Below are 12795 nucleotides of genomic sequence, written 5' to 3' on the forward strand. Positions count from 1 at the left end.
TCCTGGTACAGCTATTCTACAAATAACTAGTTTGCATTTGTGAAATGCTGTCCTTTAACAAAACAATTGCCTCTTTCTATTTTGAAATGCAGTGTCTGTTAAAAACAATATTAAAACCCTAAAGAAATTGCCTCCTGTCAGCCCCACCTGTTTTTCTGGTGTATGAACTACTAATCACTTGCTTATTTAATTGCAGTACAGCAGTCTAAAGGTATTGCCTGCTGAGTGGCGGATAATTTTGATAGTGGGAAGCTGGTAGGACAATGCATACATCAGTCTCCCACAACAACAGTTAACTGAAAGGGGATTTGAAATCTTTCTGTGTAACTTTCTTTCATATCACCAGATTCCAGCATCGTGAAAAACTGCACTGAATTGCAATGCAAGCACATGAGTTGTTTAGACATCTACGAATGCCAGAACTTGGGGATGTCAGGCAGTATGTGCGCACCCTTCCGACCAACACGCTTATGGGCTTCGGTGCTTTCGCAGCTCTCACAACTTACTGGTATGCAACAAGACCAAAAGCACTAAAACCACCATGTGATTTAGCAATGCAGTCTGTGGAAGTAGAGGTAAGTGATGCGTGGTGGATGCTGTTGTTCACTATTGTTCATTGAATGCTGTTCATTTTGAAGCCTAAAGGTGGCATTGAGGGAGACCAAACACTGATTTATAGATGAATGTTCCTAAACCTGTAGTGTGTGGGGAATATATTTCAGGGCATGTTTGGTTTGGGGGGTTGTTATTTGAAATATGACCTGAACTCAGTTTTTTGGCTTTCTGAATTTGAGAACTAGTTTGAGGGTTGTTGAGGTCATAGTGGTAGTAACTGGCATGGGAGAAAAAGATTCTGTGCTGCAAACATGGAGCTTCTAATCTGACTGATGGCAGGAAACTTGTGCATGTTAAAATCAGTACAGTGTAGTTTTCAACTCCTGGCTCTGTGTTTAGGTGATGAACTACTAAATTAGGTCTTGGGGTCAGAGTATACTGATTAGGCTAATACTTTTCTGTTATATTTAGATTATAATAGCTGTCAGATGAGACTTTATATAGGGTTATAAGCATGAAGAGGGTACTGATTGTCCTCACATGATCTGTGGAAATGTATTAGTCTTGCAAATTGATCCCAGCTATAGAATAAGTTGAAATTAAAGCAACCACCTGCTAAATTCTGGATGTGCTAGCTTAGCTTTTCTTATGCTTTTTAGAGGCAGGCAGAGTTATTGTTAGGTGGTGGGTTTTTTAATAGTGAAGCAAAATGTGGGAACAGTCTGACTAGGAGGAACTGCTGCTTAGAAGCAAATACAGACAACTGATTACATGGATGGGGCTCCCCAAGCAGCAGTTACATCAATTCCCTTATTGAGTCAAGATTTTACCACTTATTCTTTCAAGAGTGCCTCTGTATTTCTTCAGGGTAGACCAAGGTGTTTTCTCCTTTTGAAGGAAGGAAACAGCTTTGAAAGGCTGTGATCTTCAAGGGAGATAATTACAAAACATAGGATTGTAAGGCTGACAGTTTCTTGCATTACTCTTGATAGTCAGATGCTACCATCATAGATTTTCTTAACACTTGCAACTGAACTCCCACTGTATAGCACATTCTTCTGTGTGGATAGAGTGTACCTAGTTGTCCTATATCAAATGTCTTTAAGAGTAGAAGTGACTACAAACTCATGTAAACATATATGGCAAAGCAGTTTGGAATTTGGAGTAGCTAAACTTTAATGAATTTCAGCAAAGCAAATGCCTGTCATAGTCTCAAATCAGGCATTTTCTTTGCAGTGTTTTGTGATATTGAGGTTGAAGAATGAAGCATTAGTTGGCTTCTCCATCCAAATCTTAGTACCATTTATTTCCTATTCTTCCCTGTATGGCATGCAGTAAGCTTACTGTAACATGTTACTATAGCAAGTAGTGGTCTGATATTAGAAGTACACAAAGGGGAAAGTAAAACATGCTCTGGTAATGCAATAATTGCCCAGAATGCTTATTTTCAAAAGGTATTTTATATGCATGTGTATAGTAAGGGTTCAGAATTTAGCTCTTGCTTCTCTTGGTGAGCTTGCCCAATCCTAGCAGCAGCCACTTAGTGGGTGCAATAATCTTGTAGAACAGCATGTTTTGGTGGCTGGAATCAGCTAGCAGTGAAAGGTTTTTCCAGCAGTGGGAGGCCTTACTAGTCAGTATGGCCTTCAACAGATTTGAGGGGGGTGTGTTGCATTGGAAGATTAACTTCCTTAATGTGGCTCTTAACTGGCCATAAACCCAGTGATAGATGCTTATTTGCTTGAGAATCTTGGCAGCCTTCTCAGTTCAGTGCCTTTACTTCTTCAGCACTGCTGGTTTCTGTAATTGAAATAATTGTTTGGTAGTATGAGACGTCACTGAACCGCTTAACACGTCATTGATCCATATTGTCCTAATTAACATCAGCTCTCTGATCAGAGCAATATAGATATAACAGCATTATTTTTCATTTTCTCTTTAGAAAGTTCATTTTAATAGGAAGACTAAACAGTAGTGAAACTTAAATGAGCAGTAGTTGAGTGTGTTAGCATGTCTTGGTGATAAAGAGCTCATGCTTTGAGAACAGGTTGAAATGAGCAAGATCAATCCAGTTTTGCCTATGGACAGTTCAGATACAGCCTTTAATGTTATAAACTGTACCAAACTAATCAAAGGAGAATGTATGTTTTGAAGAAAGTTTCAAGTGTCTGTTAGAATTAGTACTGCTGTAACAGTAACAAGGGTGTAGTACAGTGCTTAGTATTCAGTTTCTCATTGCATTTTGCTTAAAATTTCATTCAGCTTACTCCATTCTCTTAACACATGTGTTAAGATGGATTCTCTTCCATTGAAGAAAAATACCCAATACTGCTCTCAAGTTATGTCTTAACATTGTTTTTTCTGGCTAAGTAATACAATATTAAAATGTCTAAGGAGTAAGCAGTGTGGTCCCAAAAAAAAAAAAAGATATGGCAGGAGGCAATTCATTTTCTCTACTGTTTTAATATCTAACCTACTTGTTCATTAATAGTAACAATTTTGAAGTATAAATAGGCTTATGTTTAATTCTTACTTGTGGTATATTTCCTTGGCCCAGCAAAGTTTAAATGCAATCAGTGACTGGACTAGGGTTTCTAAGTGTTCTGATAACAGATCTTAATAACTTTCTGTGGGAGGAAAATGATCCTATTTACTGCTGCTCCAGGTCACTTCCCATCTCTGGAAAGTTTAGATTTAGTAGGCTGGCACCCAGTGACCCATTTTAACAATCACTGAATGAGCATGAAGACTGCACACTTGGTTGAATATTGATACAAAAAGTTACTGAAAGATTTACTCTTCTAGAGTAGATGGCACAATTAATGGAGTACAGTCTTTAAACTATGCATACCAGGGTTACATTTCACTGAAAGAAACCCTATTGTGTTCAGAGTTCCCAACCTAATCTCTCTTCAGTGTATCTTCTCAGAAGTATAGGTGAAAGTCTTTCAGGATCCATTTGAATCCCTTCTGTGTAGGAAGGGAGACAAGATTAATGAAGAGTTATTCTAAATAAAGTCTGACTAGTGCAAGGCTGCATTGCTGAGACTCATGCTGTACTCAGTCATGCACTATATTAAGAATTTCAGTGCTACAGTGATGGTAGAAATAGGGCATTTGTCCTGTGTTTTGCAAGCTTGTGCACCCTTAATGTCTGTAGTTGTACGTGTATCTGGATCTGTCTGCTTGTGGATTGCTCTTTCCTCTGGTGACTGGTAGCTACACAACTTTGGCTTTTGAGTGCCTGTGTATGGCTGTCAAATATTAAATATTGCTTTAAAGCCCCAAATACTTCTATTTGGCTCAATTTCAGCTAAGTCATGAAGGAAGGAATATAAATAAACACTAGGATGTCAGTATTTTCTAGTAGTAAGGGTTTGCATTTGTGACTCGCTTTTTTTCTTCCTTTAGCATGGAAGACATGGAGAGAAGTGTTCAACTCATGGAAACTTTTAAACCTAATTACATTTTCCTGATACATTACCAGAACTCTAGCTTTCCTTGTCTTTCAGGAATCACTTGATTAGACATGAGCTTGTCTCCATATGAAGTGATCAGCCTTAGCTGTTGCGTGCTTATCTAGGGATTGGCATGCTTTAAATTATAATGGCTGATTTGAAAACTCTAGTTTATACTTCTTGCTGCTCAGAATATGCATGTTGGTGACCTAAGCACCACTTGCTAGTATACTTTCTCTCAGGAAAATAAAAATTTGGTCTCTTGCCTCTCAGTCATGGTGGAGCCCACAGTATGTTTTGACATTACTGGAATCCTAAGCAGCCTGTGTCAACAAGAAGCAAACCCTTGGCTTGAACAAAGGAGTGGCAAGCACTGCATTACGCATAGTGTTTTGTGAAAACAAGTTAGACTTGTTTTAGTGTTGTTTTTTCTCTTCTCTGTGCCTCTAATGTGCTAGCTCCTTTCTGTGGACACAGGCAATATGACATCTTCTGCAGATGAACCTGTGTTTATCTAGTTTCAATAGGAATAGATGCACTCTGGTCTTCTAGGGTACTTTGAAAACAGGAAAATACACTAATGGCCAGGAAAAGCCTATTGCATGTGAACAGGTTTTTGAGGTTGTGGGTGAAGAACAACTCAGGCACGGATTTAGTTAGTTCATGATTTTACTTTTGTAAAAGAGCCAGGAGTTGACAGCAGCCACTGACAGAGAATCTTATTCAATGTTAACCCAAGACCCTCTGTTTAACCAGCTAGGTTCTTCCTGCTAAGAACTGTTTTGCAGGTGTTTGTCATCATAGCAGGACTAATAAACATGGCCTAATAGTACTTGCATAACAGCAATTTGTGAAACATGATTGGTATAAAATGAGATGATTTGATCAATCTAGAAAAATCTGGTTTTGTATTGATTTCCAGTTGTAGCCCGTGTTAAATGCTCAGCTGCTGAAAGATGGTGATTTTTAATTCTCAAGGTGGTATTGTCTTGACTGCTTCTGACAAGATCAGGAGAAAGCCTTTTTTTTATAAGATGGAACTTGAAATTGGATTAAAGGGCTCAGTTTTTATTTGGTATAGAGTATTTCACTTATGAGAACACTTGTTCAGGGTGTTAGTGTCCACCCTTAAAATCATTTAGGCTTTAAAACCACAGTTTGAAGTGTGATTATGTTTTGTAATTTTAATCAGAAAAGTAGATTAGGATCTCAGCATTAACACTGTATCTAGAGAGTTGAAGCTGGAGTGATTTAGAAAGCTTGATAGGATTAATTGTGATATATGCTGCAATAATAGAGTAAAGCATTTCTTAAGAAAAGCCCTGTAAGGACTGTCAAAGGGCATTCTGTCCCTTATTTGTTCTGTGCTGTTATAGGTAGCTGAGGAGGAATAAGATTTTGCCTGACAGGTTTTTACTAATGCAGGGAGCAGTCTGACTCTTTAAACAAAGTCCTGGGAAGCCTTGCCAGTCTCTTCACTGAACTAAAAAGAATTGAAGTTCTCTGAAGCTGAATTTGCCAAGGCTCATAACAATTTAATGGATGAGGTGTTTTTATTTCTTCAGGAAATTCCTGTTCATTTATAATAAACAAGTGTCTAACCTTCCTAATTGGTTTCCTTAGGGTGGTGAACATGCTCGAAGGTCCTCTCTTCTTAGCAGTGATGAACTGTTGGTTTACTACTATGATGATGTGAGAACAGTTTATGATATCTTCCAAAGGGGTGTGCAAGTATCAAGTAAGTCTTAAGCTAAAGATACTTTTTTTTTTTCCAACAATACCTCAAGAACTAAGGTCTGGGCTCATTTGAAATGCACTTGGGGATAGGGAATGTCTATCTAGCAATATGGTAAATGTATTGGATGTAATTTTTCTTGAAGGCAAATACGACTGACCTCTTGTGAAGCAGAGCTATGTGAATAAAGTCAGTGCTGTGTTCCTTTAGCCTAAACCAACCTTGTTGTCTATATGTCTCCCCCCCCCAGCTTCCCTTCCTGATACCTCCCACCCCACCATTCCACTCCCCCCCAGAAAAGAACCAACCAACTGGGTTTGTCTCTGAAGGTGTCTGCAAAGAATCTAGAGGCTTACCACCATGAGTGTAGTTAGTGTGATGTCAGGGCAGAGGAGTTGGGTTAAGTTTTGAGTAATTTCTTATTATCTTTTTTTTAGATAATGGTCCATGTCTAGGTGTTAGAAAACCAAACCAGCCATATGAGTGGATCTCCTACAAAGAGGTAAGTCTCTAATCCAGTGCTAGACCTGCTTTTGCTTGCTGAGACCATTGATACAACATCCAGTAATGTGATATAACAAATCTTAATTATTTATAGATGCTTTAAAGCTGTAGCAGAATATTGCAGTGTCTTGAATAGCATCAGACACGTGCAAGGGAGAAGAGTATCTCCTGCACTTACTTGGTTTGTTAAGTTTTTTGGAATTTGTTACCTTGGCAGGTTTTAGCATTTCATTGCTGAATTGTTTAGGACTTGGGCACTGCCTCTAAAAAGCTGTAGCTTTGAAGTAGTATTCTGGGACTCAGACTGCTACTACTTTAGGTGCTTGCTTCTGAAACCTTCATTTTACACTAGGGAAGGTCCTATCTACAGATGTTCCTTGTGCTTCTTGACAACTTGTCTCCATAGTGCTGAATGATGTTTGTATAGGGTGCTGAAAGATACACTTCTAACTACTAGCATGCTCCTTAATGATAGCTAAAAATACCTTTATGCAAGTCTTTGTTCACAGCTGTGCACTTCTAGGTTGTTCCTGATTTAATCTGTTATTCAAATTTGCATAAACCTTGCCTATTACATACTGTTAGGGTCATTAAACACCTTTTGTATGTAGCAGACCTCACTTTTTCCAAGGTGATTTTGCTGGGCACTTGCTAGGTGCAACCTATCTGTATTTGCTGCTTGAATCATGTGACTAACATGAATTCAGGTCATGTGCTATGTGGAAAGAATCTAGAAAATTGCTTTCCCAGGCTTCCTTTATAGACCTAGCTGTGTTTTGCCTCCTTGTTCCCTTCCTTTTTCCCATAAGCACTGAATGAAGCAGAAGGATGGCGTATGTAGTGCCTTAGGTCGAACAGAAATATAATCCTGAATCATTCCATGGTCACTTATGCAGTTCCATACAGATACAATGAAACAGCCTTTTCTGTGTATGTGAGCCTAACATTTAAACTTACACTTAATACTTTCAACTGGATTAAGTGCCTTTTCTGGTGCATATTGAGTTCAAGTGTTGTATCTACAGTCAGTGCAGTGTAATAACACTGCGATGTTTCATTTATCAAAGTCGCAGAGGACATCCAGAGTAGCCTAAAAACTTATGTCTTCTTCATACCAGTTATTGGCCTTCTTTTTGTAAGACCTAAGATAGAATAATGTTGAGGGGTATAAACTGATGAGCTTGCTCTCAATATTTTTGTTTTCTTTTTTGCCTCTACAGGCTTTAGACAGAGCTGAGTGCGTGGGCTCTGCATTACTCCACCGGGGCTTCAAACCATCTCATGTTCAGTACATAGGAATCTTTTCACAAAACAGACCTGAGGTAATTTGACAGCGTGTGTATTGGTAGTATAGCTGTTATTAAAGTGTGCCACTCCTCTATCTGTTGGTTTTTGGCAGTGTGCTGAACTTCCCTATTAGGAGTCCATGTGGTGTTGGACAAGGCTATAAAGGCTGACACTGTAGAACCACAAGCCATAAACTCTGATATCTTTAGCTAACAAAACCAGCTAGCTGACACAATTATTAGTGTTGAGTGCTCAAAGCTGAATGCAGAAGGTTGGATAGCAGGAAGGGAATGGGGGAATCCAGAAGAACCAAACTCCTCTTCCCAGTTTATAGAGGAAACCTGTTTAATGGGAAGCTAATGTGGTACTTAGAGAATGTAATCACCATTTGCTTTCTCTTAAGAAGTGACACTTGAGTGCAAGGTAATTGAAAGTGGTTGGAAGTAATAAGGTTGTGTTAAAACATTTAAAATCACTTAGTGATTAAATATTTGGACAAATAAGGGAAATTTGGACGACTATAGGAGATATTAAATATTTGGACAGAGACCCTGGGCACAAAGATTCTGGGAGGCAGAACTGCTTGGGGAGGCAAAATTGGAAGTCAACTGCACTTTAATAAAGGGGCATAAATACTAAAGAGAGACATAATCAAAGAAGACCTGATAAAGCAAAATGATGTTAGAAACCTGAAACAACTTTGGGATATTTAGATTGATTAGCTGGTGTCTATCCATTTTAACCCAGAAGTGGTTCTAGATTACTGTTTCTAAAAATATTATGGAATATTCAGTAAATATTTGTTCTCTGGAGTTGTTTATTAAACACAGGTTAGAGAAACTCAGTCTTACTAGATAATTTATGTGCTCAGTGGCCTAGCTGGTACTTGCTGTGTTAAGCTAATACAAGCCTTTATTGAGAAGGGACTGTTTCTTAAGTTTTGTCAGAACTATACTGTCACTCTTGATTAAATGCTCCCAGCTGGATGCCATAATACAGAGCCATCTACAGTGTTGACAGCATTAGGAGTTGTGTCAGTGTCTTGGTCGTGCTGGACAACAGCATGCTGTTGGATCTCTTCTGATTTCAAGTTTGCCATTGAGCCTTCACTCCTGTCATTAAAATGCAAGTTATGTGATAAGTGACCTTGACCCCCTTCCTCCTCTTCCAACCTGCAACACAAACTCCCCTAACTCTAGCCTTGTATGGATGAAGTAAACACAGTTTCAAGACTCTTAAATTTGCAGTTGTTTGGTGCTTGGATTTTCCTGCTGGAATTCTGGTTCTAAAAGCTATATTATTTTTTTTTTTCCCCTGTAATAAAGGCTGGGATATCTTAAAGGCTAGGAAGCTGTTAAATGACACGGTGTGACTGATTTTTCAGTCTCCTGTGTTTATAGCGTTATGAACTGGAAGTGAGAAAGGGAGCTATGGGAGTGTTGTACCAGTTTGAACTGTTTTCCTACAGACATCTGTGTGCAAAGTCTTTGGCTGCTAGGCCAGTGGATTTTCTGAAAGAGCACAGTAGTGTGGTCTGCTCTTGGATCACAGAGACAAAATGTGCTTGAGTTGCATTGCTCCAGCAGGCTTTGGGTTGGGTCAGGAATGAGCTGGAAAGACTTGTTTGAAGCAGCAATTTTAAATCTGGGGTTTTCCCTGCAGAAAACTACTGAATGGGTGTTGTAACATCCCCAATATAATTGCTAATCCAGACATGAGATTGAGATATTATTTTTTTGTGTGTGTGTGAAATGATTCACATTTGTCAGTTCATGGAACAGCTGCTGGGGAAACCCCCTAATTGGGAAAATCCTAGTATGTTATTTGCTTAAATGTTCACTAAAAAACCACCACAAATTTGGATATATAAATAAAAATATTACTTTCCCTGAGTAACTGGAGAACAGATGATCACAACAGAAAGTTGTGTTTTGGACTGAGAGAACAGGACAGGAAATAATACAAGGGTCCCTTATCAGAAGGTCAGAGCCATGTCAGAAAACAAATTGAAACTTCCAGGCTGTTGTCTGTATTCAATACTAGATGCTTGCTTGGACTTTGAGAGAGACCTCAAATGTTAAGGTTTGATACTTGTATTGAACTATTCTTAAATTTAGAAGGAAAAATGAAAGAAAAATATCTTGATAGTCCAGAAAATGAAGATGCTGGTTGTTGTATTGAGAATGATGGTGTGCAAAAGTTGTTGAAGGCTGCAACAAGAAGCTTTTATCACTGTGCAGCTTCTTAAGTCCAACAAAGTAGACTCCCACCCTATTAAGATACCTACTAAACTTCAGGCTGCTGAACAGCAATACAGCAGCCCCCTTGTTACATGTACAGGTGGGGTATTCAGTGGCTAGTATAGATGTGCCTGCTTAGACTTACCAGTATTCCTAATGTTTACATTGAAGTCTAGTTACTTGTTAGCTGGCCTTGAAGTAGTCTTAATAAGAAGTCTTTTTGGACAAGAGGTGTACAACTTGCCTATCACACGAGTGTTTTCAGAAGAATTCCCTGCATTTAAAGTGGTCTTAGTAAGTAGAGAACTTACTTCAGGAAACTTGCCCCTAATAAACAGTTTGTAAAACTGGCATTTAGCAATTTTGTTAACATAGCTGCTGTATTAGATATTAGATGTTACATATTACATGGAAGAACCAGCTGAGTGATGCTTAAAGTTGTCATCATAGGGGAGTGAGCTACTATCAGAAAAAATAATTCCATTACTATCTTGCTTTGACAGTATTTTGGGTGAAATCAGGCTTGCTGTAAAGCATTGTCAGCTTGCAACACATCATAAGGCTACAGTATCCATTATGTTTATTGAGCACGGCAATTGTTAGCAGGCAGATCTCTTGGGGCAGAGTTGAATTTTATTGAGTTGGATTCTTTCCCATAGCTCATTTATTTTTAACTCCACAAATAAAAATAAATTAGTAGGTCTTCAAAGTAAACAAATTATACAAACTGCCACTTGTCCAAATGAGCTCTGTCCTGCTGGCTTTCTTGATAGAATCCAAATGACTCTTTCTTGGATGTCTGTTATGATAAGCAAACACATAATGACTTGCATCTCTTCTTTTTCTGCAGTGGGTTATCATTGAACAGGCATGCTATGCATACTCCATGGTGGTGGTGCCGCTCTATGATACACTGGGAACTGAAGCTATAACGTACATTGTGAACAAAGGTAGGACATTTTTAGTACTTCAGCAAGCGAATGTTTGATTGCAGAACTGACTGAGGGCAGAACTGTAGCCTTCTTCAGAGAAGTCTTCCATTACATGTTCTGAAGTATGTATGGATCTAGCCTAAAATTGTCATACTGACAAGTCATTCTCTTTCATCAGCTGACTTGTCATTGGTTTTCTGTGACAAACCTGACAAGGCCAAACTTCTGCTAACCAGTGTGGAAAAGGGTGAAGCTCCAATACTCAACACTATTGTTATTATGGAGTCTTTTGGCATGGATCTTGTGGAACGTGGCAAAAAGTGTGGGGTGGAAGTCTTCAGCATGAGAGAAATAGAGGTAAGCATGCCTAACCTACATTACTGCTTTCATCCCATTTACTTCTGGAGGAAGATGACTGTTGAACAGAGTTTTAGGACTGTGAACAGAATGTTGTGGATTAGTTTCAAAATACTCAACTATCTCTTGGATTGAAGTTTAGACAAAAATATAAGAAAGAAAGCAGTTTGCTAATAGTATTTGATAATGCTAAAAATGTAAAAGTGTATATGCCAAGATTGCAGAATGAAAGCTTGTTAACATGGTTCAGACTGAACAGTTAAGGCTTGCCCATGATACATGATAATTATATACTGTGACTAATACTTCAGAAACACTGTTTCAAAAAAGAGCCTGTGTAGGTTTTGGTCTTGTGAAAAATGGTAGTTTCCCCTGTACGGTGATTCTCCAAAAAGTTTTATGGGGAGGAAGAAAATGGCAGTGAACTGTTCCAGGGGAAGTTTATGGTAAGGTAGGGGTATGAGACTGCCAGGTTTGGGAAGTAGAAACCATTTTGCTTAGCCACATAATGTTTAAGTCTTGGTTTTGCTCGTAGTTAGTTTGTCTGCATAAACATCTTATGCAAGTTTTATTTCATAACTTCACTTGTTATTTGGAGAACTCTGTTCCATGATCAACATGCATAAAGTACATCTTTACTGGGAGACTGTGAAACGAGGCTTAACCTAGTTCTAGCTAGGACTTCTGGGGAAGGCTTGGTTCACTAGGACTTGAATGTCTCAAAGTAAGTGAGCTTGTCTTGTGCAGGTGTCAGTGACTGTGTGAAATACCTCATTTCACTGAACTTGTTTCCACAGCAAGTCTTTAACTGCTGTGTTAACAGGGCCACCTTCTGGTAAAGATAAAAAATGCTAGTATGTCTTTGAAAGGTAACTATCACAGCTAGCTAGCCCCAGCAAAATCAGGTTGAAATGGGGCTAAAAACATGTGGATTAAGTGACTTTATAGCTCAGTGGCAAAAGGGTTGGGTTAAGCTTAGAAAAAGATTGGCCCAGCTGCAAGTTGCTACGTGAGAATTGGCTTCTTTCCTTGATTTAACTCCTTTTTTTTTTTTTTTTTTTGCAAAGGAAGGTGCTTTTCATTTGATCTTCCAATTATGGAAAAACAAAACTGGGGATGAATGTTACCTTGAAGTTAGAAATTTAGATGCTCAAGTAGTGACTACCAGTAGTACTTTGTAGGTCTTATTTCACAGAAATGCTTGATGTTTGGATTGATGCAGTAATAGATGCTCCAAGAGCCTCTTGTCTAAATCTTATCTAAAGTTAGGCAAATTTAAACATTTCTAATAGTGTTTCTGTGAGCAGGAATAAGGTTTTTTTCTCATGAGTTTTCTTTTTCCCTCTTTTTAAGAGGTAGAGGCTTTTAATGTCTCCCAAAAGACAACCATAGACTGTTTAGAAGCTTAGATTAGAATAGAGTGACTATTTCTAGCTTTAAGTATTTGTTTTCTGGATCTCTGGATTAAGCTTATTGCTCAGCTGTGCTTTATAGGTTATGTGACCTGTTCCTCTGATATCTCCCAGATGCCATAAGCTTGATTTCTGATGCATAGTATCTGATTGTATGCTGTGGTTACTTAGAGCTGAGTAGCTGTGAATAAATGGCTTCTAAACAGATCTCAATAGAAAAGATCTCGGTGTTCTGATCTAGGAGATCAAAATAAGTGTGTGGAGATTTTAGCTGTATATTCAGTAAATACCAGTTTCTTACTCAGAACATGCTGT

At 38.5% G+C, this 12795-nt stretch overlaps 1 protein-coding gene across 1 annotated transcript in view; it reads left to right on the forward strand.

Annotated features, from left to right (window-relative positions):
• Positions 1 to 331: 331 nt before the first annotated feature.
• Positions 332 to 12795, forward strand: part of ACSL1 (acyl-CoA synthetase long chain family member 1) — a 29032-nt gene continuing 16568 nt past the window's right edge. Inside the window, exons 1-6 of the mRNA XM_061371788.1 lie at positions 332 to 575; positions 5637 to 5751; positions 6186 to 6250; positions 7473 to 7574; positions 10630 to 10729; positions 10890 to 11068. Coding sequence (XP_061227772.1) covers positions 381 to 575; positions 5637 to 5751; positions 6186 to 6250; positions 7473 to 7574; positions 10630 to 10729; positions 10890 to 11068 — 756 coding nt within the window. The 5' untranslated portion in view covers positions 332 to 380. The remainder of the gene's footprint in view (positions 576 to 5636; positions 5752 to 6185; positions 6251 to 7472; positions 7575 to 10629; positions 10730 to 10889; positions 11069 to 12795) is intronic.

Source organism: Neopsephotus bourkii, unplaced genomic scaffold, assembly GCF_033783945.1.
Source record: "Neopsephotus bourkii isolate Nb327-2 ecotype Australia unplaced genomic scaffold, CSIRO-AGI_Nbou_v1 NB_168, whole genome shotgun sequence".
NCBI classification, from domain to species: domain Eukaryota; kingdom Metazoa; phylum Chordata; class Aves; order Psittaciformes; family Psittacidae; genus Neopsephotus; species Neopsephotus bourkii.